General features: G+C 32.7%; 1 protein-coding gene and 2 long non-coding RNA genes across 4 annotated transcripts in view; all 3 read right to left on the bottom strand.

Moving 5' to 3' along the window:
* Positions 1–14,647: 14,647 nt before the first annotated feature.
* Positions 14,648–24,574, bottom strand: part of LOC125877194 (glycine-rich cell wall structural protein 1-like) — a 12,639-nt gene continuing 2,712 nt past the window's right edge. The window contains exon 2 of the mRNA XM_049558531.1: positions 14,648–15,025. Within this exon, the coding sequence (XP_049414488.1) occupies positions 14,856–15,025 (170 nt within the window). The 3' untranslated portion in view covers positions 14,648–14,855. The remainder of the gene's footprint in view (positions 15,026–24,574) is intronic.
* LOC125877196 (uncharacterized) overlaps positions 15,109–24,574 on the bottom strand; it is an 11,839-nt gene continuing 2,373 nt past the window's right edge. Inside the window, exons 2-3 of the long non-coding RNA XR_007447588.1 lie at positions 20,498–20,515; positions 15,109–15,376 (exon numbers count right to left, since the gene is read on the bottom strand). This is a non-coding gene — a long non-coding RNA (uncharacterized LOC125877196). The remainder of the gene's footprint in view (positions 15,377–20,497; positions 20,516–24,574) is intronic.
* Positions 15,586–16,080, bottom strand: LOC125877195 (uncharacterized). Of its 2 annotated transcripts, none has more exons than XR_007447587.1 (3): positions 15,782–16,080; positions 15,707–15,751; positions 15,586–15,664 (listed from the first exon to the last, which is right to left on the bottom strand). It is a non-coding gene; the product is annotated as an uncharacterized LOC125877195 (long non-coding RNA). The 2 variants fall into 2 exon arrangements; XR_007447586.1 differs by having other exon boundaries at positions 15,608–15,664; positions 15,707–15,742; positions 15,785–16,079.

The raw sequence follows: 24,574 nt of genomic DNA, 5'->3' as shown, positions 1-24,574 counted from the left end.
TATTTAAAAATATAACTTTTTTCTTATTTAGCTTAAAAATAGAACTTTCCTCTTAAGTTTATTAAAGAGAAGAAAATTTATGAGAAATCAAAATAAAATAAACATAAGAATTAGTCAAATAAATTCATAAATAAAAATTATATTTATATAGTATAATTTTTTAATAGAAAAATATGTATAATTATCATAAAAATAAGGAGTAGTAAATATTATTATACATGGTATTAAAAAAAATGTAAATATACATAAATGTAAAAAATGATATATAAAAAAGAATTAAAGGGACATATTTGTCATTTACCTATTCTATCTCGGGATAAGTTATCCCGGGATTACTATACCACCCATGGGGAGGGATAACTTATCCCGTTACTAATTATTAATCCCGGGATAAGTTATCCCGAACTTGCCAACCAAACAACATAATTTTTTTTTATCCCATCACTATTTCCTTATCCCATCACTATTATTTCTAATCCCTCACACCAAACGAGCCCTTAAAAACTCAAACTTTCCAAAAACTCAACTTTTCATCAATTTTCCTCCAAACCAACTTCGAAAATACAACAATTAGGACTCGGGGCAACTATCGGGAGGGGTAAAACGGTCATTTTATGAAAATTTCCAAAAATGACCTTTAGGGTCATTACATTATTCACCACTAAAAATCATGTTCGTCCTCGAACATAAAGCAAAAGAAGGCAAAAATACTCGACGCTATCAACCCCGAGGTGAAATTTCTGAACTCAATAATTACTACTCCAAACGAACCCATTCTTAAACCTTATCCCAAAGATCCATAAAAAGGATTCCCAAATCAATCTTGACAACTTAACCCTCAAAGGGTTATTTCAAACCACCGACTAACTTAAAGACTGAATCTGAATTTAAGATCTCAAAACCATAACATATTTACCATGACAAACCCCTAATCATGTAACCACGAGAGAAATTTCGGAATCAATAACCACAGAAAAATCAAGGATGAACCTAAATCAGTCACCAAGCTCTCACAACACACGAACTATCACCGACTCTAGAAAAAATTCCATTCTCATTACCACATTTCCATAAGTCTGAGTCATACTAATCTGATGCATATCCATCGAGCACCCATCTTGGAATAATCACGCTTATCTAACCCACAGATAGAAATGATCAAGTATCCAACTGATGATCGACCCATCCAAGCATATAAAACCTTTAAGGATTCCACCAAAACACTGAAGTAGGATCTGTAATTGTAGACAACTCCAGCAACGGAAGAACTAGGCCCACGGGCCACCTAAGCATCAAACCACACCTAGCTGAACCATGCATACAGGGGCAAGATAAATACCAAAATAGCCAAAAACTGTAGCCACATACGGTAGCCTCTCTATACCTTTCCAAAAGCAAGATGACACTTGTAGAACTTCCGGAAACCTTCCACCACCCCAATACCACATCGAACCCACTATCTCTGAATCGGCCCACCCACACAAGTATTCTATTCTGCCAAGAGAGTATGAATGGGTCCATCCGATTCACCACTAGGCATCCAACCACAAAAGTAAAAACACGTCTGAACAGAGACAGAGAATCATAATCCAAAATCATGTCTGAAATGAAGTAGGTGGTCACATAAGAATATACAAAATCGAAATTGAACAACCCAAGATATTCCTTCTACGATGTCCATAACACACCTTCCCATTCGTCTGACTTCACAATCAGCCAGTCCGGCCTCATAACAATCATAGACATACTTAATTTATCCATTTTCTCATACTCTTTACAATAATCCATTAAAGCCAACAATATCAATACTACCGAAACATCATAGTCACACCAGCCAGTTACTTTACCCTCAGACGGCCACTAGTATCTAGTCATTCTTAGAAACACATCGTTGCTTCCAAAATTTTGAATTATAGTCCTTCCTCCTTCCATTGAAGCATTCCACGATCGATATGGGTCTCACCCAATCGCTAATAATCCAAGTTCTAAATGTCATAGTACCTTTTCATTGAGATAAAACTATTGAATCACGACCAATATCGATTACACGCGATCCTTTACTTACCCAGCTTCAACTATTATTCAAACCATCATATATCTCATGCCGAAACTTGAAGCAGTTCTTGGTCACTCCAATAATTCCGTATACTATGAGCACACAACCTCTATTTACCATCAAGGATCTATGTAACGCATTACAACAGTCTGGATAATTCCTTAAATAGAGTTATCAACCCAGTTCAAAATCCTCAATAACCATGTAGAGCTATAAGTCCTTTCGATTGGACACTCGTAAGCCACCTACCATAAGCTGAACAATTCAAACCAATTCAAAAACTGCAGAATTCCTCATACATCAACGTTTACCACCAACACCAATACCAAGTGTTCAGAAAGTAGCTGATAACACATCATACATTTGTGCTGAACCAGTCCACCTTGCATTGTCATATCTAACATAAAAGCAGAAATTTACACAATCCTCAACTTCAAACTAAGGATCTACACGTGATGTCTTATTCCTTCACATCTCTTAACTTATATCCATCGCGCAAGACTCTTGTTCTTCCCGTAAATCATTTATCATTATAGTTTCTTGGCCAAACATCCACCGCATATTACCTTTTACCTTAAGTCAAACTTCTCAAATGAAACTTCATCGAACTCTTCTACAATCACAAGTATTTAACTGCTACAACTCAAACCATGCAAAAGTCCTTCCAATGGCTAAAAAGTTGATACAACCAATCATCTCTTACCTTGCCAACCCACATCTTGACAAAACCAACCCGATTCCTTTTTAATCGTACCTTCTCGCTAAAATCCTTAATTGTCTTTACACGATTATACTTGTTAAAACTTTCTTCAGCCATGGCTTCTTGTTGCCCATTAAAAATGATGTTTGCGGGATACATAGCGTTGTGCACGGAATACATTAGGTTTGATACATTCTACATAGCGGAATACATAGCGTTATGCACGGGATACATGCGGGATGCATAGCGTTGTGCATGGGATACATAGGTAAATAAGGGATTTTTGAAATTTTTGAAATAAGTAGGGATAAATGGATATTAAGGTAAGTAAATGAGTGTAGTTAAGTAATTTGTCCATAAAATAATAAAGAGAATGAGAGGAATTTGGGCCTTTTGGGCCTATTGCTGCCCAGAAACATTGGGCCCAAAGTTGCTGATTTTTTGGGCTTTGGCTCAATTCTGATTTTTATATACAAATTGTATATTGTCCGTATATTAGTGTATATAACTCAGTTTTTAACTCCCGAGAGCTGTAATTCTGCTCCCTTTTCGCTGTAATTCTGCCTTTCAATCTGTATCACGTATACCAAATATATACGGGATGTATATTGGCCTGTGTATCAGTGTATACTAAGGCTGGCAAACGGACAGGACCGGATCAACAGGACCAGTTTTATCGGAACCGATCCTCGTTACCGGAACCGGGTCTTATCGAAACCGGTTTTACCAGAAATTTCCAAAGGTTTCGTCCAATCCCTTAGTTACCGGATTGGAACCGGTTTGGACTGAAACCGGAACCGGTTCTTACCGGATCATTGTGTACCGATAACTTTTTTATATTTTTTTATTAACTTTAATTATTATATAATATTATATTATTAATTAATAAAATTATATTATTAAAAAACTTCAATTTAAAACTTTAAAATTTAAAGTTACTTTAAAGTTTCAATTGAATTTAAGTTTAAACTTTAAACTTTAAAGTTTAAAATTGACTTTAAATTTTAAAGTTTATAACTTTATATTGAATTTAAAGTTTAAAATTGACTTTAAAGTTTAAAGTTTAAAGTTTATATTGAATTTAAAGTTCAAACCTTAAAATTCAATTTTATATTAAAGTTTAAACTTTAAACTAATATTAAAATAGTTGAAAATTAAATTTCTAAAATGACTTGGATTAAATATAAGAGACTATTTTAAAAGAAAATCAAGGCAAATAGCCGTATATTTATTCAAATAAATAAATTGTACAATACAAATATTAGAAAGAGACAAAGAGTACATAATCTAGGTATTGAATATTAATTATTGTACTAACAATTGAAACTCTTTTTAAAATCTTTTCGTAACTTTTGTATCATTTCAAAAGAAATATTTTTTGGAACTTGTATTTGTCGTTCTTCTTCCATTGCTTCCATATCATCATCATTATTATCACCAAATATTTCATCTATTTCGTCTTCTATTTGGCTATTTAATTGTGGTAGTCCGGTATTTCTTCTTTCGGCATTGACCCAATCTCGAAACAACACCGATATTTCCAAACTATCATTTGCTAATGAATATCGATGATCTCCAATCATAAATCTCGCCACACTAAAGGCTTGCTCCGAAGCAACCGATGATGCTTGAATCGCTAGCACATCTCGAACAATCCTAGCAAGGGTCGGAAATTGATTTTCACGATTCTTCCACCATACTAATATTGGAGATTGAAGTTGTCCTTCTTCATGCCTAATCTTTTCCCGTGCTTGATTGAAATATAAATCAAAATCATTATTAGTAGATGATTCAAGCTCAAAATAATCATCCGTATCATCGCTTCTAGGTTTACAAGATGGAGGTTCAACTATTGGAATATTTTTTTCCATAGATTTATATGTATTATATAACTCTCTAGCTTTTATATATATACTACTTTTACAATCTTCAACACTAGGAGTTTCATCATCTTTAATTTCTAAATTTGCATAAATCTTTTCAACCATTCTTTCAACACCTTTTAATTTGTAATTTGGGTTGAAAGTAGTAGCAGTCAAAGAGATTTGAGGAATAGGGAAAAAATATTTTTTGAATTTTTCAATCATAAAAGCAAGGGAATTTTCAAATCGATCTTTTCCTTTATATTTTGCAAATTCAGAAGAAATAGCACAAATATTTACTAAAACAGAAGAAATAGTTGGATAATATTGACCAGAAGCAGCATTTGTTGCTTTATAAAAAACACTTAAAAATTCAATAAGTTCTTTTGTATTTTCCCAATCTTCATAGCCAATTCTCAAATCCGGGTCCGTATTATGAGCATTAAAAACTAATTGTATCGGCTCTTGATAAATATAAGCAACTTGAAGCATTTCAAATAAAGAATTCCATCTAGTGCATACTTCTTTTGGAACTTTTTTATATTCAAGTCCACATTCTTTACAACAATTTTTAAATTCTGTAATTCTAGCTTTTATTTCAGCTTTAAAAATTCAATTACAAGCAAGTCTAATTTTTTCACAAGAAATTCCAAATTGAGAAATACCATCTTTTACTATCAAATTATACACATGTGCGGCACACTTAATATGAAAAGAATCATTATCAATTGGACAAAGTCTACATTTTAAATAATCAATTGCTTTTAAATTATTAGAAGCATTATCTAAAGTGACACTCATTATTTTATCACATATTCCATAAAATTGTAAAATAGAGCCTATTTTTGTTGCTATATAAGCACCGGTTTTAGTTTCTTCAACATATTTATATCCTAATATTTGTTTTTGCATGTTCCATTCATGGTCAATCCAACGGACAGTAATTGTAAAATAATCATTATCATTAGGACTACGTCCCATATCAGAAGTAATAGATAATCTACCATCATAATAAACAAATAAACAACGAAGAAAATGACAATATTCTTTTTGATATTTAAAAAGATCACTTTTAATTGTACTTCTTGGAATACCTTCATAATCTGGGTTATACAATTCCCGAATATACTGAATAAAACCAGAATGTGAAGAAAATGAAAAAGGCAAACCACAAACAACAACCATTTTAGTTAATTCTCTACGATCTTATTTTTTACTATATGTGCGGTGTGTGCTTCGACTAGCCGGGTTAGTCATATTTAACACACTTTGAACCATATTAGAAACTCCAACTCCCATAGAATTTTCAGGTTGAGGTATTCCATTTCTATTAGCCTTTTCTATATCATCTAGGCAAGCAAATTCTTTATTACACTTTCTCAAATGTGTTCTTAGTCGTCCTGTTCCCCCTTGTGTACCCGTAGTTACATGTTTCATGATCAATATACATTTTGTGCAATTAACAGTAGTTTTTTCCTCATTTTGTACCAAAAATTTCCATACTAAAGATCTTTTAACACGTACAGCGGTCTTTGAAAAAGTAGGTAAAGAGGGGACTTCATCTTGTTCCGGTAATTCGGTAGCCGGACTAGTAGGGGTAGGGGTCTCATCATCTTCCTCATTTATTTCTAGTTCCTCATCTAATTCTTCCTCAAAATTAGTAAAACATCTATTTAAAGTTTCATGATCTACTTCATTTTCGGAATTAAATTCAATAGGTCGTGAGTCTCGTGTAAAAGAAGTTTCATCAATATGAGTATAATCATTAGTATTAATTTTAAATCTATGAGGTGGCAAATTTTTAGAATTAGAACTACTTCATCCTCCCCTATTATTTTTTCTTTCCGACATTGGTCTTTTACCACTATATTTTTCAAAATTCATGTTCAAGTTTAAAATAATTAATATTATGAAAAACAAGCAAAGATAATAACAAAAAAATAAAATAACTTAATTAATAAACAAATAAAAAATTAAAGTTGGAATGAATGTACCGAACGTCTACGTAAAAGTAGACGTATAACCAAAGCCGGAATTGAGAAATGCCAATTGAAGCTTCCGATTTACTTCAAATAAATCTCCGAAATTCGAACTCCAAGTCAATATCACAACATAATAATTATAAATTTATGAGAGATTGAAAATTAGGAGATTTTATAAGATATTAATGAAATAGTTTGTGAATTTGTGATTTAAATGAAAAAATATGAGTATATTTATAGTGTTAAGGGGTAGAGAGGGGTGGGGGGCTGTTTGGAGCCGTTTTGGGCCCCAGCCCCAACGGCTTAAAGGGCCCAACGGCTCTTAACGTTCAAATTTAAAAATAAAAAATAAAATAAATAAATTAATTAAATTGACCGTTGAACCGGACCGGAACCGGTTCTTACCGAACCGGATCAATCGAATAAAAATCCGGGTTCCATTTCGGTACCGATTCCGGTACCTATAAGACCGGTTCCTTACCGATTCAACCGGTACCGGTCTTACCGATACGGGAACCGGACTAGGCGGACAAAAATCGGTCTGTTTGCCAGCCTTAGTGTATACTGTTGTATACGACCTATTTTTGGCACTAAAGATCTGCATTTTCTGTTTTCCAGCCCTGTGCTTCTGTTTTATGTGTCTGGCTGACTCGAATGATAAGGAAGAAATAAATTAAGCCTTTATGGCTCAACTCGAGAATGCTAGGAGGAGAAGTTCACCATGGACTCAGAAGAGATTCACATTCACACAAAGAGAAAGAAAAGAATTAGAGATTAGTATTAGAAGTAAGAAAACAAATGAACGTAATTAAATTCAAATAAAAGTAACTTAAGCATTTTAAGATCCAAAAATAAAATCAAAAGCCACTGTTAGGCCCATGTGACAAGATTTTAAGAATGTGCAAATGAGATAACTGTATCTCAACAGTCAAACAATTAAAACTTTAGCAGTGCCAAGAGAACTTGACAAATGAGAAATCTAAATCATGGATGGAAAACTAGATATTAGCCTAATATGAATTATCCAAAACCTAGGCGTGACAACTTTCCTGGACACGTACATATACAAAATTAAAATTAAAATTTAAGGAAGCATATATGGATGTAATAAGAGCAATTAGTCTATAACTTGACATGAGGCATTATACATTAAGTGTATGAACTAAATATGAAATTCTAAACATTTTATGGTGAAGACACATTCTAAACGGTTTATAAAGACCAAAGATCAAAGTAACATGATTTTAAAGTAATAGCCATACCATTTCAATGATACTCTTACCCAAATCTAGCAAATCTTTACGGACAAAAATATATACTACAGATACATATACTAAAAAAAAATCAAACCTTTGACAAGACAAAATTCAAAGGACTTTAGAGAAATTGAAAATGTGAGAAGGCCACAATTCTGAAAGGACAAACAAGGGCCATAACAAGCTAAAATAAACAAAAAAAAAAACAAGCAGAGCAGTCCTACAATATACAACTATGAAGGCCCCAAAAAAATAGAAGCAGTTGTGTACTCAATCAGCAAAACCAGTCTCGACATGATCCGAATCAAAATTATTTATCATTGAGATTGAATGCACTCTAAACAGAGAATAAGGACTTAACTCACAACCATGGCTCGAACGAGATTCAACTAGACTCAAACACAAGGAAGCAAGCTCACAGCATTCGCATACGGATTCAAAACGAAGAGTAACAAGACAAACTCGAATATAGAAAAACAAAGAAGTGACAAGCTTAATCGTATAATAACCCCTTTTAGTCAACATTAAGACTAGATAAAGGTGTATATAGCACATGAGAATACAAGAATTCCATCACTAGTAACAACATCCAAACAAGAACAATGATTTCCTAATCTCATAAATATCGCACCGAAATAGAGGAGTAGAAGAGGTGAAGAGGTTACCTTTTCCGGGCAGTGAACAGAGACGGGATGAACAAGGAGTAACGACTTTACCACCAACTTTGAATTTCAGGAAACTACTATGAATACTCCCAGCTCACGAACGGGGGAAGAACGTGTATATATTTAAGATGTATCTCTTATATGACTATTGCAGCTTTAATAGTTTTTTTTTTTCTATAAATTCTTGCCCAAAAAAAATTCTCCCCCCTAATGGAGAAGAAGAGATGTTTATATAAAGGAAAATCTAGGATTTACAATTTTTGGGGGTAAAGGGGGAAAATTCGGATAGGAGCAGGGTCAGAAACGAAATTCTCCCTTGATTTCGAAATTCAAAATCCTTTACCAGGGAGCAGCTGGGTTTGGTATGAGATTTCGTCCAAAATTCCAGAAAATCCGAACGAGGAGCAGGGTGGGCGGTTGTTGCAGATAAAGCTGTTGTTTGTTGACATTTCGAACTGTCGTTGCCTTGACATTTTTGGGTTTGTGTCTGGGGAAGAGGAAGACGCTGGCAGGGGGCTGTTCTGGTACTGTAAGGCTGTTGTTTATTGTATCATAGCGTTGGAATTCGAAGGTAAAGGGGATGAGGTCTGCTGGTACTGCTGCTGTAACGTTGGAGTAGTTCTTGTGATGTTGTCGGTTTGCTGGAGTTGGTGTATTGAAGGGAATGGGCTGCTTGTATTGTATGTATTGTTTGGAAAGGAATTTGGGCCAAGTCTTGGCTAAAAAAAAAAAATTATACAAAATTGGGGGCAAAAATGTGGCCAATTGAATTACAATTGTAACCAACTTGAATTTTATAATTTAGCCTTATTGAGTTATTTTAGAGAATTCGGCTAGATTTTATATAGGATAAATTAATTAATAAGCTTCTTAATCTTAACGAAATAAAATAATTAATTTAATTAAAAACTAATTAATTTAAAAATATAAACTATTACTTAAACCATACTAATTGAGAAAATATTTAACTAAAACTAAAATCTTTCTGAGACGATTTTCGAATATTCATAAAATATACTAATTATATACAAAATTATATAAGTGACATTATTATCTAAAAATTATAAAAGGTGACAAACTATTTAAAATAACTTGCAAACTATATTTTTTTCTTTTGAAAATTTCTAAAACTAATTATTTTAAATTGTTTGAAATTGAAGAAGCTCGATAATTAATCTATATGCGGAGGCCCAAAATTGGGTGTCAACACATATAATATAGTATACCAACACTAAAAAAATAGTATGCACAAGAACATGAAGTAAACCTGCAAATGGGTAAAGCAAGATCAACACAGTATTCTAACTAAAAAAAAAGAAACCACATTTTTATAAAATAAGAAAATTGCTTCTGCCTTAAAATAAAATACACGCAAATATAAGGCTACAAATTTCTTACTACATGAGAAATATTTTTATGACAAGAATGAGATTAAACCACGATTACTTGACAATATCACGCGGTAAATACTAAATATTTAGAAGAAAACTTATGCTTATAATTCCACTAATTACAGATTAGGGAAGGAGTTTAAAGTCTATATATGTTCATATATATATGAGAACCAAACTACAGGGAAAGCCTACACACATAGTTTTATTTACATTTTTTTAAAAAAAACATGTCATCTCCGTAACATTTCCAACTAAACAAGAACAATATTCATCTCCTTTAAAACCACTTTTAAATAGGAATATATGAACTGAAAATTGCTTATCACATAGAGATACAAATAAACGCCAAACTTGGAACCAAAAACAGATTACCTATCATCATCTGATTCCAAACGAAATCATTTTTTTTTATTCGAAGTAGCTAAAATGTGAAAAAGATATGAACTCAATTATCTCCAGGCCTCAAACTAAATCAAAAACACATTTTTAAAACATCACTTTCATGATAGCTAAACAAATGAAAATTATTCTTGACACATGATTTTTCTTATAATAGGAATAACATTTACACAGAAACAACAATAGAAGTAAAAGTAATGGGACGAAGATCACCTGTTGCGGGGCAGTGAACAGGGAACGACGAGCTTTGGACAGTGATTCTTCTACCACAAGATTCAAATACTAATAATAACAAGCCAAGAAGTTCAAGACCAACTATGAACAGAGATTTCCTCGGAACCTAGGATTAGAGAATCGCTTGAAATTTTTCAATTGTAAAACGACTATTGCTTCCAAACTAAACTCCAAAATCGTGTCTGTATTTTTCGTATGTGACCTCAAAATCTAATCTTCAAAACCTCCTCCTAATCACTAAGGGTAGAGGGTTATTTATAGGGGAAGTTGGGGTGATTTAGGGGGAATCCGTTGAAAAATTCAAACAAAAATTTGAATTTCTTCTGCTACTTTCGAAGCAACAGTAAAGGGGATGGGAAAAAGCTGAATTTCGCGAAAAAGGGAAAAGGGGACGACGATGTGACCAGTTAGGCCGCTATGATTGTGGGTTTTGCAGATGATCGCGTACGGATTTGGTTTCTGATCGCGTGTGATTCTGGGTTTGCAGCGCGATTTGCTCGCTGGATCTCGATTGTCATGTGAAGCATAGGAAGAAGACGAGTATGGGGTTGTTTGGGTCGGGTCGCGTACTGCTGGAGAAGAAGACGCAGAGGGGTCCATTTTGGGTCATTGTACGTGTATGTTGTATGTCTGTGTTGCTGGTTGTAATATGTTTGGGCCTGGGTTAATGGAGGCTGCTAATTGGGAGGAAAACAGGGAAATTGGGCTTTTGGAGAGGGCTGTAAAAGGCCCAAAATTGGCCTGAAAGAGAGTTTAAAAAGTGGAGTGAAATGGCTAGACTTGAATTTAAGACTTGGCCAATTGAATTTCACTTATAGCCATTCAAAATTAAGAGCTTAGCCGATTTGATTAAATTAGTAAATTCGACTAATAATTAAATAGGATGAATTTAATATAATTAATTAATGAGCTCCTTAATCTTAACAAAATAAAATAATTAACTCAAATATGAACTAAATAATTTAAAATATAAACTATTATATAACTAAACTAATTAACCAAATATTTAATTAAAACAAAATCTTTTTGAGACATTTTTGAATATTCATAAAATATACTAATTATATACATAGTTATGTGAAACATATATATTATCTAAAAATTATAAAAAGTGACAAGAATATTTAAATTAACTTGCGAACTATATTTTGAATTTTATAAAGTCGGTTATTTCAAATTGTTTTAAAATTTAAGAAACTCGATGATTAATTTATATTGTGGAGGTTCAAAATTGGGTGTCAACATATAATTTTCTAAAATAAAAGAATTTATTTATCTATCCTCCTTCTAAAACATCATAATTTATTATTATACCTTCTATTTTTACAATTTTCCTAAAATAAAATATTATATGTATCTCTCCTCCTTATTAACATAAACTATTCTTCTTCATGTTAATTTTTCTATCCATCAATCTCATTTAATTTATTGCCATAAAAAAAATTGTAGAAAACTGAAAGTATTTTTTTATTTTATCATTGATATTATTAATTAATTTTACTGAAACCCACCCTTCTTTTACCTTCTCTCATATTTTATTTATTAATTAAAAAATAAAACAATTATTAATTTTTGATAGTTCTCAATGGAATTTATTTTTTATTAATTGAATTTACTAAATAAACATTATAATTTCAAATTGGTTACAAACAGTTTTACCTTTTCTTCCTTCTATATATATATATATATATATATATATATATTTATATTTAAATAAAATTCTCATATTTATGTAATTTCGTATTTTCTATCAAACTCATTTACACGTTTTTTTTAAAAATAAAAATAAAATCTACACTTCATTTCTTTTGAGTTGCAAGAGTTTGGATTTTCTTGTGACAGGAATGGAGGAGATTGTTGTGCTAATTTTTTTCAAGGAAGGTGTATTTGTAGTCTTTCTTATTCTTTCTTTCCATAATTTATTGTGAATTTAACCTTATGAAGACTTCATATATTTTATTAAGCTATTTGAAAGTGAATCAAGAATTTGAAACACTTGCAAGAATTATGAGGTACTTAATTTTATTTCTCAAAATGAGGCAAAATGAAGCGTATACGTTGATGGACATTCACTATTTGAAAATAACAATATAATTGTTGTAGTTTTAATTTGGTTATCTGTTGTTGCTATCTTTTCAAATGTCATATTCTAATGACATAATATAAGTCTTGAGATAGAAATTAGCATTTAAGTCGCGAGAAAAAAAAGTTAGATCGATAAATATAAATATAAATACTTTAATTATTTTATATAAATGTACATCTCACTCTTTGATCTCATTTAAGAGTATCTAAATTTATTATCAAAAATATGTAAACAATGATTAGTTTGTAGCAAATATTGAAGACATGAAGACAATATATCGATAAACATGTGAGTATATTAGTTGTTTTATAGATTTTTTTTTAATGTAAACATTAATGGTATTTATTTTCATTGCTCTAATAACATTTTATTATTATATAATCCCTAAAATAATTAATAGTCACTATACATTATTTGATATTTCATATTGTAGTCCTATAAATTGGCTTGTGAAAGTGAATGTCAACAAGAACTTAGAAGATTATACAAAGAATTCATAAATTTATTCTTTTAGTTTTTAACAATAAAGGTTATAGCAATGATTTTGTATATACATCTTCCTTTTATATTAAGAAAAATATTTAAGGACATAAATTAAACTATATTTTTCACTAGCTATTTCCCTTTTGGTTATTCCCAAGTTATTTTTAAAAGTAAAGATAGTCATTATTTAAAAGAGTTTGGAAAAATGTAAAACCTTAGGGGAAGGACAAATATGGAAAAAATTTCAAACATTTATCTTGAACGTTGAACAATTTAATTATTTTAAACAATGAAAAAATGTCTAAAAATTCATTTTATATAAAATAGAAGGAATAATATTGATAAAATTATGTGTATTAATCTTTTATAACCGCGTGAAGCGCGGACAAGTTTACTAGTTATTGAAAAAAAAAGGAAAGACATGTTTTTTTTTCTCCTCATGATGAAGAGAATTTTGTAGATAGCTTGAGTTAATTAAACTGATCCCATGCATGTTGTATAGTACAGTAAGCAAGTCTTATTTCATTTAGCAATAAGCTCTATATAATATACGTAACAATATATTATAAATGACTAGAAATTAACTAAAAATTACTGTAATCTTAAGGTAACAATAAAGAGAAAAGACATTGCCTAAATTTTTTAGGAAATAAATAGTTTAGAATTTATTTGTCCTAGGAATAGATTTTATAATCCTAGTTTAATTTGATTTGTTAGCTAGTATATATTATAAATAAGAATGTGTTATTACATATATTTTCATGGATGAGAAGCGCCAATCATTTAGTCGGAGGAGAAAGTTTCATGAAGAGAAAGATATTGACTCTATTAATGATCGTAATGAGCATTTCAATAAAAAGATTGAGCGTGCCTTTGGAAAATACACCTTGGAGATCAAGAATAACCTTCTGTAAGAACTCAGCAGAAATTGTATGTTATTTCTGCATTAGATTAACTAAAATTTATATTATTTTTTAAAAATAATAGTATAGATCATAGATAATCTTTTGACACAATGTTTCTGAGTTTATAAATTTTAAATGTGTACGTGCCAAATAGTTTATTCCCAACTTCATCGATCTAAATTCTACGAAAATCACTAAATGGTTAAGTGTGATCTATCAATTATAAGGAATCTTAGTAGTTTAGTTGATTAACTACTTGAAATTTCACCTTGCTGATGAGAATTCAATTTTTCCCACTTCGTAATTCCTTCCCCCATTTTCCAAAAACATTTATCCATCCACTACTCAATTTTTATAATTAAATATTCTACCACAATCTCTAAACTGCTAGCTAACTTAATTAACCATTAAATATTGTGGAGAAATCTCTAAACTGCTAGTTAAAAAAAATTGAGCATACTTAAATGTAGCTCAGAGTAATTGAAAGTTTGAAGGGAAAACACTACATTTAAAGAATGAAGGGAAAAGAAACACTTGTCACTGGATCGACAATACGAAGGTGTTGATTATTGTTCATTTAAACCATTTAGAAAGAAACACCCAAGGAATTAAGAGACAAAATGAGTAGTTTAACAAGATTCATATATATAGTTTTAGTTTCGTTTCATAATTGGAGAATGATACATTGGAAATTAAGGAAAATACAATTCATATAAAAGCCAAATCATACAAATTAGTAGCTGTAGTTTAACAACTTTAACATCTAATGATCTAAAGCAACATTATGTATCTTGGCACTGTCGAAGTATAGCTATTAAGCTACGAGAGATTTATCATCGGCCATTACCACCACCACCACCGCTACCTGAACCACTCCCTACTCCAACACCTTGGCCAGCTCCAGCACCAACACCAACTCCGATACCAATTCCAATTCCAACTCCGATTCCTCCACCATGTCCACCTCCTCCTCCTAGTCCTCCCCTGGCTCCACCACCTACACCTCCACCAGCTCCACCTCCAACTCCACCACCTGCACCAAATCCACCACCGTTGCCTGACCCTCCTCCAAGACCGCCACCTCCTCCTCCACCACCACCGCCTCCTCCTCCTCCACCTCCAGCACCTTCTCCAACGCCACCACCTACACCACCTCCCGCTCCAAATCCTCCACCATGTCCAGAACCACCTCCGATACCTCCTCCACCACCACTACCTCCACCTCCACCAGCTCCACCACCAAGCCCTCCTCCTGCACCACCTCCTACACCTCCTCCTGCTCCAAATCCACCACCATGACCTGAACCTCCACCTACACCTCCTCCTCCACCACCACCAAATCCACCACCTCCACCTCCTCCAGCACCACCACCAACGCCACCACCAGCTCCACCACCTGCTCCTCCCCCTAGTCCTCCTCCACCTCCACCACCTAGTCCACCTCCACCACCTGCTCCTCCCCCAAGACCTCCTCCGCCACCTAGTCCACCTCCACCTCCTGCTCCTCCCCTGAGACCTCCTCCTCCTCCTCCACCTAGTCCACCTCCACCACCTGCTCCACCCCCGAGACCTCCTCCTCCACCTAGTCCACCTCCCGCTCCTCCCCCAAGACCTCCTCCTCCTCCTCCACCTAGTCCACCACCTGCTCCTCCTCCGAGACCTCCTCCTCCACCTAGTCCACCACCACCGCCTGCTCCTCCACCAAGACCTCCCCCACCACCTACTCCACCTCCTACTCCTCCCCCAAGACCTCCTCCACCACCAGCTCCGCCTCCAAAACCTCCTCCTGCACCTCCACCACGTCCACCACGCCCTCCCCATCCACCACGTCCTCCGCGTCCACCCCATCCTCCACGTCCACCACAACCTCTCCTACCAAATCGTCCACACCCATTATCATTACCCCACCTTGACTCTTCAAGCTTATCATCACCAAAAGTGATGGCACTCAATTCCAAGAAAATGCTCAAGACAAGAAGTAACCCTACAACCCACTTTTGAGAAGAAGAACCCATGATTATGATCACAAAGGTTCTAGAATATATTAGGTTACTTGTGCTCTTCCTCACTCAGATTTTATGAAGATATATATAGGCTTACTCGATCAGCCAAGTTGACAACTTTTGCATATTATTATTAATCCCTCTTCGCTTGTCAGTTGAAGCCATTAATGTCTATAATGTGTAAAGCTGCATGCATGCTTATTTGACGCGTTTGAACCGTTGGGGAACTGGCGGGGACATTAAATGAACCAATGGAATTAGTCAAAAATGGATTATATTGCTACTCCTCTCTCCTCATATATTTGGCATCGACTTTTAAATTTTAATCAAAAATTTATCCATAAAATCTTTATAATATATATATATATATATATATATATATAAGTAAATTTACATATTTAAAAGTATGTTAGAGTTACTTACTACTCCCTCTCTGTTTTAAAAAGAATGATATGATTTGATTTAAAACGGAGTTTAAGAAAATAAAAAAAAAATATAATCTTATAGTTCTAAATTAAAATGATGTCAAATGTACCAAAATGCCCTTTAATTTTATAGTTTTAAACATGTCACGTGAAAAGTTAAAGTGTTACCAAAAAAAGAAAATGATCATTTTTTTAAAACAAACTAAAAAGGAAACTAAATCATATTTTTTTAAACAAATGGAGTATAATATAAATCACAATATTTGATAATTCAAAATAATTACTATAAGACATAAAAGATTGCACAAAGGAATACTCCCGGCATTTGGCAGTGAATTGTTTTTTATTCTTTTTTTTTAGATGAACTTTGGAACATGTCGATCATAAAATTTTCAAATTCAACTTTCAGTTAACTTTCTGAATTTTCAAGAATTTGAAAAACACCAAAAGTGTTTTCAATCCAAATTATTAACAAAAATTTAAAGAAAAAAAAACTCTAAATTTTAAATATCATTTTTTTAAAAAAATAAAAATATCTTTTTTCAATACTCACGATTTTTATGACCAATTATATCCGTAGAATTATAGACGACAATCTCTAAAGTATTTATTTCTTTAGATCAAAACTTGGTCAACTCTAGCTGATCCCACAGTACTACCGCACCATATTTATATATTAATGTTGCCATTGCGTAATGGCATGGCAAATGGGCCATCCTCTTTACTACACTATACTTTACGTCTATTCTTTGCATAGAATGTTTGGATTATCAATCTTTTATGTATTTGTAAAAAATGTAAATATATTTAGACTAGATTAACTTCGAATGTTACTAATTAATTTTTCTTCAACAGGGCCTAGGAAGTTTCACGTATTTAAAATTACTCATTCCATCAAATTTGGTGTGTTCAATAGCCGCATTAAAAATAGGGATGGGCATAAATATTAGAAATTAAAAAATCAGATCAAATCAAACTAATTCGATTCTTTCATTTTGGTTTTTTTGTTTATTGTTTCAGTGTTAGTATTATTTTTTTAAAATTTGATTCTTCAGTTCGATGTTCGATTAAGAGTCTTAAAACTTCGGTGCATCATAGAGCTGAACTTTTATGGAGTAATTTTTTTCTAAGAAAAACTAAAAATTATATATATATATATATTTATGGACATTTTCTTAACTAAAAATAAAAGTCAATTAGCAATTAAATCATTCATAAACAAATCAAAGTAGTAACAAATTTAAAATTTAAATAATTAACTTCAATTATTAATTTTCAAGAGAACTCAAATGTATTTTAATTTTATCGATGCCGACGTATCATGTCATGTAAAGGAACCTATAGTACGTAGTTGGAGGCACAATGTTCTCAGGGGCGTATCTAGAAGAGGTACCCTGGGTTCACGTGAACCCATGCTCCCCTTTTTAGGTCATATATAGTAGTGTTATATTTTTTAAAAAATATTTAAATATAGATATGTGAACCCACATTCAAAGTATCATATAATAATACAATGATGATTAGGTGCACCTCCCTCTCTAAGTGATGATATAGATTTAAATCTTATATCTATCCTGTCTTTTTGAGTAACACCTAGTGGTTATCGGTTACACTTTTGGCGTTTCAACTAATTTTTCTTTGTTTTTTTTCCTTTAATCTTTCAAAATGTTCAAGTGTGTTATATTGAAAATTCCTAAAAAAATTAGCACGGTAAAATTTTTATATAATTAAATCAAATGTGTATATTAAAATTTAAAATTAGTATTATAAATTTTGGACCTATAATTTTTAAAATTTAATGGTTCATATTAAGAACCTAAAAGACAAACCGATCAAATTTATATTTAAGATGCATTTTTTCATAATCGTGCACCCATCTTACGGAAAATCCTGAATACGCCCGTTCTTGACAAAGACAAATATGATCTTTTAAGCACAGTAAATGTTCTATGGTGAGACACATCATCACTTGACATTTAATTTTTTTAAGTGTCTTATACTTTAATTTTATCCTCATTTTATTTTTCATTCGCACCGAAAAAATACTTTCAAAACATCAAATCAAATCGAATGAAGTACAAAAAATAAAACATAATCGAATTAGTTCGATTCAGTATTTGGTGCATACTTTTTCAAAATTGAACTAAAATTCGATAAAATCGAACCAAACGCTCACTCCTAATTAAAAGGTATATAAGTATTGATGCCAATTTTATTCTATTTTAATTTATATGTCTTATTTTTCTTATTTATCCACTAAACAATAATTTTATTTTTTATTAGTATACATGTGTTTCAATTTTTTTGGTTATTCAGAATATGTGAGTCATACTAACTAATGTTGGGTGTGAATTCGAACATAGAATTTGTAATCTTTTGAAATAAAATTTATATATTTATAAACTATATAAAAACATACAATACACCACGATAGTTAAAAATTCAAAATGTTTAGAAGACATTTGAAAAAACTATGGTTAAAGAAAAAACTCTTGATTGTCCAAATAATTACTAAGACAAGCACATTGAAACAGTGTAACTCTTTGGTTCAAATATCCTACAAGTCATTTTAAGATCACAAGATTTAAAAATAATCTAGTACATTATTACACTATAGATTAAAATCACAAAATCCAATAAACTCAATTATCAACTTAAACTTTATGTTCCATTAAAACTAAAACATATAAATTGAAACGATCAGTACATCGTTTAAATGTGAGTAAGTAAATAAAGTTGACTTGTTGAAAGAGTTGCATATTAATTGTTTTAGATAAAAGTAGGTCTCAACTCCTAAGATACTTTTTTGATAATATGATAGAGGAGAATTTATTGACTAGGGTACATAAAATATCCTTTCCAAGTAGTGTATTTAATAAGATGATCTATATTAGAAAGTAGTGACTATGGTCCATAACAAGCATTTTTGTGCTTTAATTACAAGAAGTGACGCCTCTTTAATTAATAACATCCATATGGCATCACATATATCCCAATCAATACATAGATTTCTATTTCTGTCGTACAAAAATCTTTAATTTATTATTTCTACGTTGTTAAAGAGTCAGCTAAGTCTAGTTTACGATAGTTTAAATAAACACGTTGATAATAAGAAAATGGAGCCCTTGGATTCAAATTGTTACCTCAGAGACTCTAAAGTACTTAATGATAAGACGAAAACAAGATCGATCGTAGAATCAAAATGAGTCGTTTAACAAGATTCATATATATAGTTTCTTTTCATAATTGGAGGATGATATATTGGAAATTAAGGAAAATACAATGCATATGAAAGTCAAATCTGAACTAATGCATATGAAAGTCAAATCATACAAGCTCATTTGTTTAATTGTAGTTGTAGCTTAACAACTTTAAAGTCTAAAACAACATTATGTATCTTGACACTGCCGAAGTGTAGTTATTAGGCTACGAGATATTTAAATCATCGGCCATTGCCACCGCTACCGGACCCACTCCCAACTCCAATACCTTTGCCAGCTCCAGTACCAACACCAACTCCTATACCAATTCCGATTCCAACTCCGATTCCTCCACCATGTCCACCTCCTATTCCTTTTCCTCCACCTAATCCTCCCCCTGCCCCACCACCTACGCCTCCACCTGCACCAAAACCACCACCGTGACCTGATCCTCCTCCTACTCCACCTCCACCACCACCTCCAAATCCGCCTCCTCCTCCTACTCCTCCACCAGCTCCGCCTCCAGCTCCACCACCAGCACCAAATCCACCACCATGGCCTGAACCTCCTCCAAGACCACCACCACCTCCTCCACCACCACCACCACCTCCTCCACCTCCGCCTCCAGCACCTCCTCCAACGCCACCACCTACACCACCTCCGGCTCCAAAACCTCCACCATGTCCAGAACCACCTCCGATACTTCCACCACCACCACTACCTCCACCTCCACCAGCTCCACCACCAAGCCCTTCTCCTACACCTCCTCCTGCTCCAAATCCACCACCATGACCTGACCCTCCACCTACACCTCCTCCTCCTCCACCACCAAAGCCACCACCTCCACCAACACCTCCTCCAGTTCCTGCACCACCACCAACGCCGCCACCAGCTCCACCACCAGCACCACCACCTGCTCCTCCCCCTAGTCCTCTTCCACCAAGACCTCCCCCACCACCTACTCCACCTCCTCCTCCTCCTCCAAGACCTCCTCTTCCACCAGCTCCACCTCCAAAACCTCCTCTTGCACCTCCACCACGTCCACCATGTCCTCCGCGTCCACCCCATCCTCCACGTCCACCACAACCTCTCCTACCAAATCTTCCGCAGCCATTATCATTACCCCACCTTGACTCTTCAAGCTTATCATCACCAAAAGTGATGGCACTCAATTCCAAGAAAATGCTCAAGACAAGAAGTAACCCTACAACCCACTTTTGAGAAGAAGGACCCATGATTATGATCACAAAGGTTCTAGAATATATTAGGTTACTTGTGCTCTTCCTCACTCAGATTTTATGAAGATATATATAGGCTTACTCGATCAGCCAAGTTGACAACTTTTGCATATTATTATCAGTCCCAACTCACAAGTCTATTGAAGCCATTAATGTCTACAATGTGAATAGCTGCATGCATGCTTATTTGACGCGTTTGAACCGTTGGGGAACTGGCGGGAACATTAAATGAACCAATGGAATTAGTCAAAAATGGATTATATTGCTACTCCTCTCTCCTCATATATTTGGCATCGTACTTTTAAATTTTAATCAAAAATTTATCCATAAAATCTTTATAATATATATATATATAGTAAATTTACATATTTAAAAGTATGTTAGAAGTACTTACTACTCCTTCCGTTTCAAAAAGAATGTTATGGTTTAATTTGAAATAGAGTTTAAGACAACAAAAAGAAAAAAATTAATCTTGTGGTTCTAAATTAAAGTTATGTCAAATGTACCAAAATGTCATTCAGTCTTGTGATCTTAAACATGTCACGTGGAAAGCTAAAGTTAAAATGATGCAAAAAAAAAATCATTCTTTTTTAAACAGACTAAAAAAAAAATTGAGTATAATATAAATCACAATATTTGATAATTCAAAATAGTTGCTATTAAGACATATAAAAGATTGCACAAAGGAATACTCTCGGCATTTGGCCGTGAATTTTTTTACCTTTTTTTTTTTAGATGAACTTTGGAAAACACGTCTGATCATAAAATTTCCAAAATCAACTTTAAATTAAATATCTGAATTTTTAAGAATTTCAAAAAACACCAAAAATTGTTCACTCCAAATTACTAAAAAAAATTCAAAAGAAAAAACTCCAAATTTTAAATATCATTTTTTTAGAAAATAAAAATAACTTTTTTTCAATACTCACGATTTTTATGGCAACTATATCCGTAGAACTATAGACGACAATCTCTAAAGTATTTATTTCTTTAGATCGAAACTTGATCAACTCTAGCTGATCCCACAGTATTACCGACACCAACCAATTATATTAATGTTGCCATTGCGTAATTAATGGCATGGCAAATGGGCCATCCTCTTTACTACACTATACTTTATGTCTATTCTTTGCATAGAATGTTTGGATTATCAATCTTTTATGTATTTGTAAAAAATGTAAATATATTTAGACTAGATTAACTTCGAATGTTACTAATTAATTTTTCTTCAACAGGGCCTAGGAAGTTTCACGTATTTAAAATTACTCATTCCATCAAATTTGGTGTGTTCAATAGCCGCATTAAAAATAGGGATGGGCATAAATATTAGAAATTAAAAAATCAGATCAAATCAAACTAATTCGATTCTTTCATTTTGGTTTTTCTGTTTATTGTTTCAGTGTTAGTATTATTTTTTTAAAATTCGATTCTTCAGTTCGATGTTCGATTAAGAGTCTTAAAACTTCGGTGCATCATAGAGCTGAACTTTTATTAATATTTTTCTAAGAAAAATAAAACTATATATATTTATGGATATTTATGGACATTTCCTTAACTAAAAAATAAAAGTCAACTAGAAATTAAATCATTCATGAACAAATCAAAGCAACAACAAATTTACAATTTAAATAATTAACTTCAATTATTAATTTTCAAGAGAATTCAAATGTATTTTAATTTTGCCGATGCCGACGTATCATGTCATGTAAAGGAACCTATAGTACATAGTTGGAGGCACAATGTTTTTGACAAAGACAAATATGATCTTTTAAGCACAGTAAATGTTCTATGGTGAGACACATCATCACTTAACATTTAAATTTTCAAGTGTCTTACACTACAAAAGGAACCCCAATTACCAATAAAAAAATTCGTTGGTAAATTGATCAAATTGGTTGGCACATTGAGTTACCAACCAAATGCCAACTTATATTAATCCGTTGCTAAAAGGCTCGTCGGTAAATATTACCAACCGATTTTAATTTGTTGGTAAACTTACCAACCAAAAAGGAGTTAGTAAATTTTTTTCTTCATTATTCGATTCCGTTGGTAATTATAGTAACAAATGTCTGATTGTAAACTTTTCCATATATATTGGTAATTGGTTGACAATTTTAGTAACATAAAATTTATGGGGGGTAAAGCGCTCCCTAACAAAGGCGACTCCGTACCCAAGGGGAATCGAACCCAAGACCTCTACGCGCCCTAACAAAGGCGAATCCGTACCCAAGGGGAATCGAACCCGAGACCTCTTGGTTAAGGATGAAGGAGTCCTTACCACTCCACAACCCTTGTTAGTAAATTTTTTTAAATACGTTAGTATTATTATTTGTTTTTCTAATAAATTTACTAATTGATAGTTAGTTTGTTGGTAATGTATCATTCAAGTTCAATGTTAGGTTGGTAATTGATTGAAAATATGTTGAAAATATTATTAACTGAATGATTATCCAATTGTAAAATATTTATTAATTTATTGCATTTAAAAATCTAAGAGCATGAATATAAATCCAAAAATGTTAATATCAATTTTATAAATCATATTTGAATGAAACAATGCAAAATCTATGATAACAAGTTAAATTAATCTCAATATGACACATATCATTATATCAAAATTTAATTTGAACACGTTTACCAAAAATATTGACCAAATCTAAATTTTGGCCAAAAGTTAAAAGTTAAAACTGAAAATGGAAGCCTCAAAACCTGAACAAACCATCCTATTAGATATAAAAATGACCTTCCGAAGCTAATCGCGCTAATGGAATTCTCATTAGAGCATGTTTATAAAAATGTTAAGCAAAATCAAATTTTGGCCAAAAGTTAAAAGTTAAAACACCCAACGGTACAATCTGAATATTAAAAACCTCAAAATCCAAACCAACCATCCTATAAGACGAAAAATGACCTTCCAGAGCTAACCGTGTTGACGAAATTCAAATTTGAGCATGTTTCCCAAAATATTGACCTAATTCAAATTTTAGCCAAAAGTAAAAAGTTAAAACGCTTAATGACACAAACTGAAAATAAAAGTCTCAAAACCCGAACCAACCATCCTATGAGACCAAAACTGAAATTATATGGCTAACCGCGGTGACAAAATTTCAATTCAAGCACGATTACCAAAAATATTGACCAAAGTGAAATTTTGGCCAAAACTTAAAAGTTAAAATGCCTAACTGCCAAACTAAAAATGGAAGCCTCAAAATCCGAACCCTTTATCTTATTACATCAAAAATGACTTTCCGCATCTAACTACACTAACGAAATTCTCATCTGAACACATTTATCAAATATATTGGCCGAAGTTAAATTTTGATAAATTTTGGCCAAAATTTATAAGTTAAAACACCTAACGGCACACATTAAAAATGAAAGTCTCAAAACCTGAACCAACCATCCTATTAGATAAAAAATGACCTTTGGAGTTAATTACACTAACGAAATTCTCATCTGAGCACGTTCACAAAAATATTGACCAAAGTTAATTTTTGACCAAAACATATGATTTAAAACACCTAACGGCACAAACAAAAAATGGAAGCCTCAAAACTTGAACCAACCTTCCTGTTAGATTAAAAATGACCTTTCGAAGCTAATGACAATGACAAAGTTCTAATCTGAGCACGTTTACCAAAAATATTGACCAAAGTCAAGTTTTGGCTAAAATTTAAAAGTTAAAA

This window comes from Solanum stenotomum, chromosome 9, assembly GCF_019186545.1.
Source record: "Solanum stenotomum isolate F172 chromosome 9, ASM1918654v1, whole genome shotgun sequence".
NCBI classification, from domain to species: Eukaryota; Viridiplantae; Streptophyta; class Magnoliopsida; order Solanales; family Solanaceae; genus Solanum; species Solanum stenotomum.
Note: the sequence above shows the minus strand (reverse complement) of the source record. Positions and strands in the feature narration are given on the sequence as shown.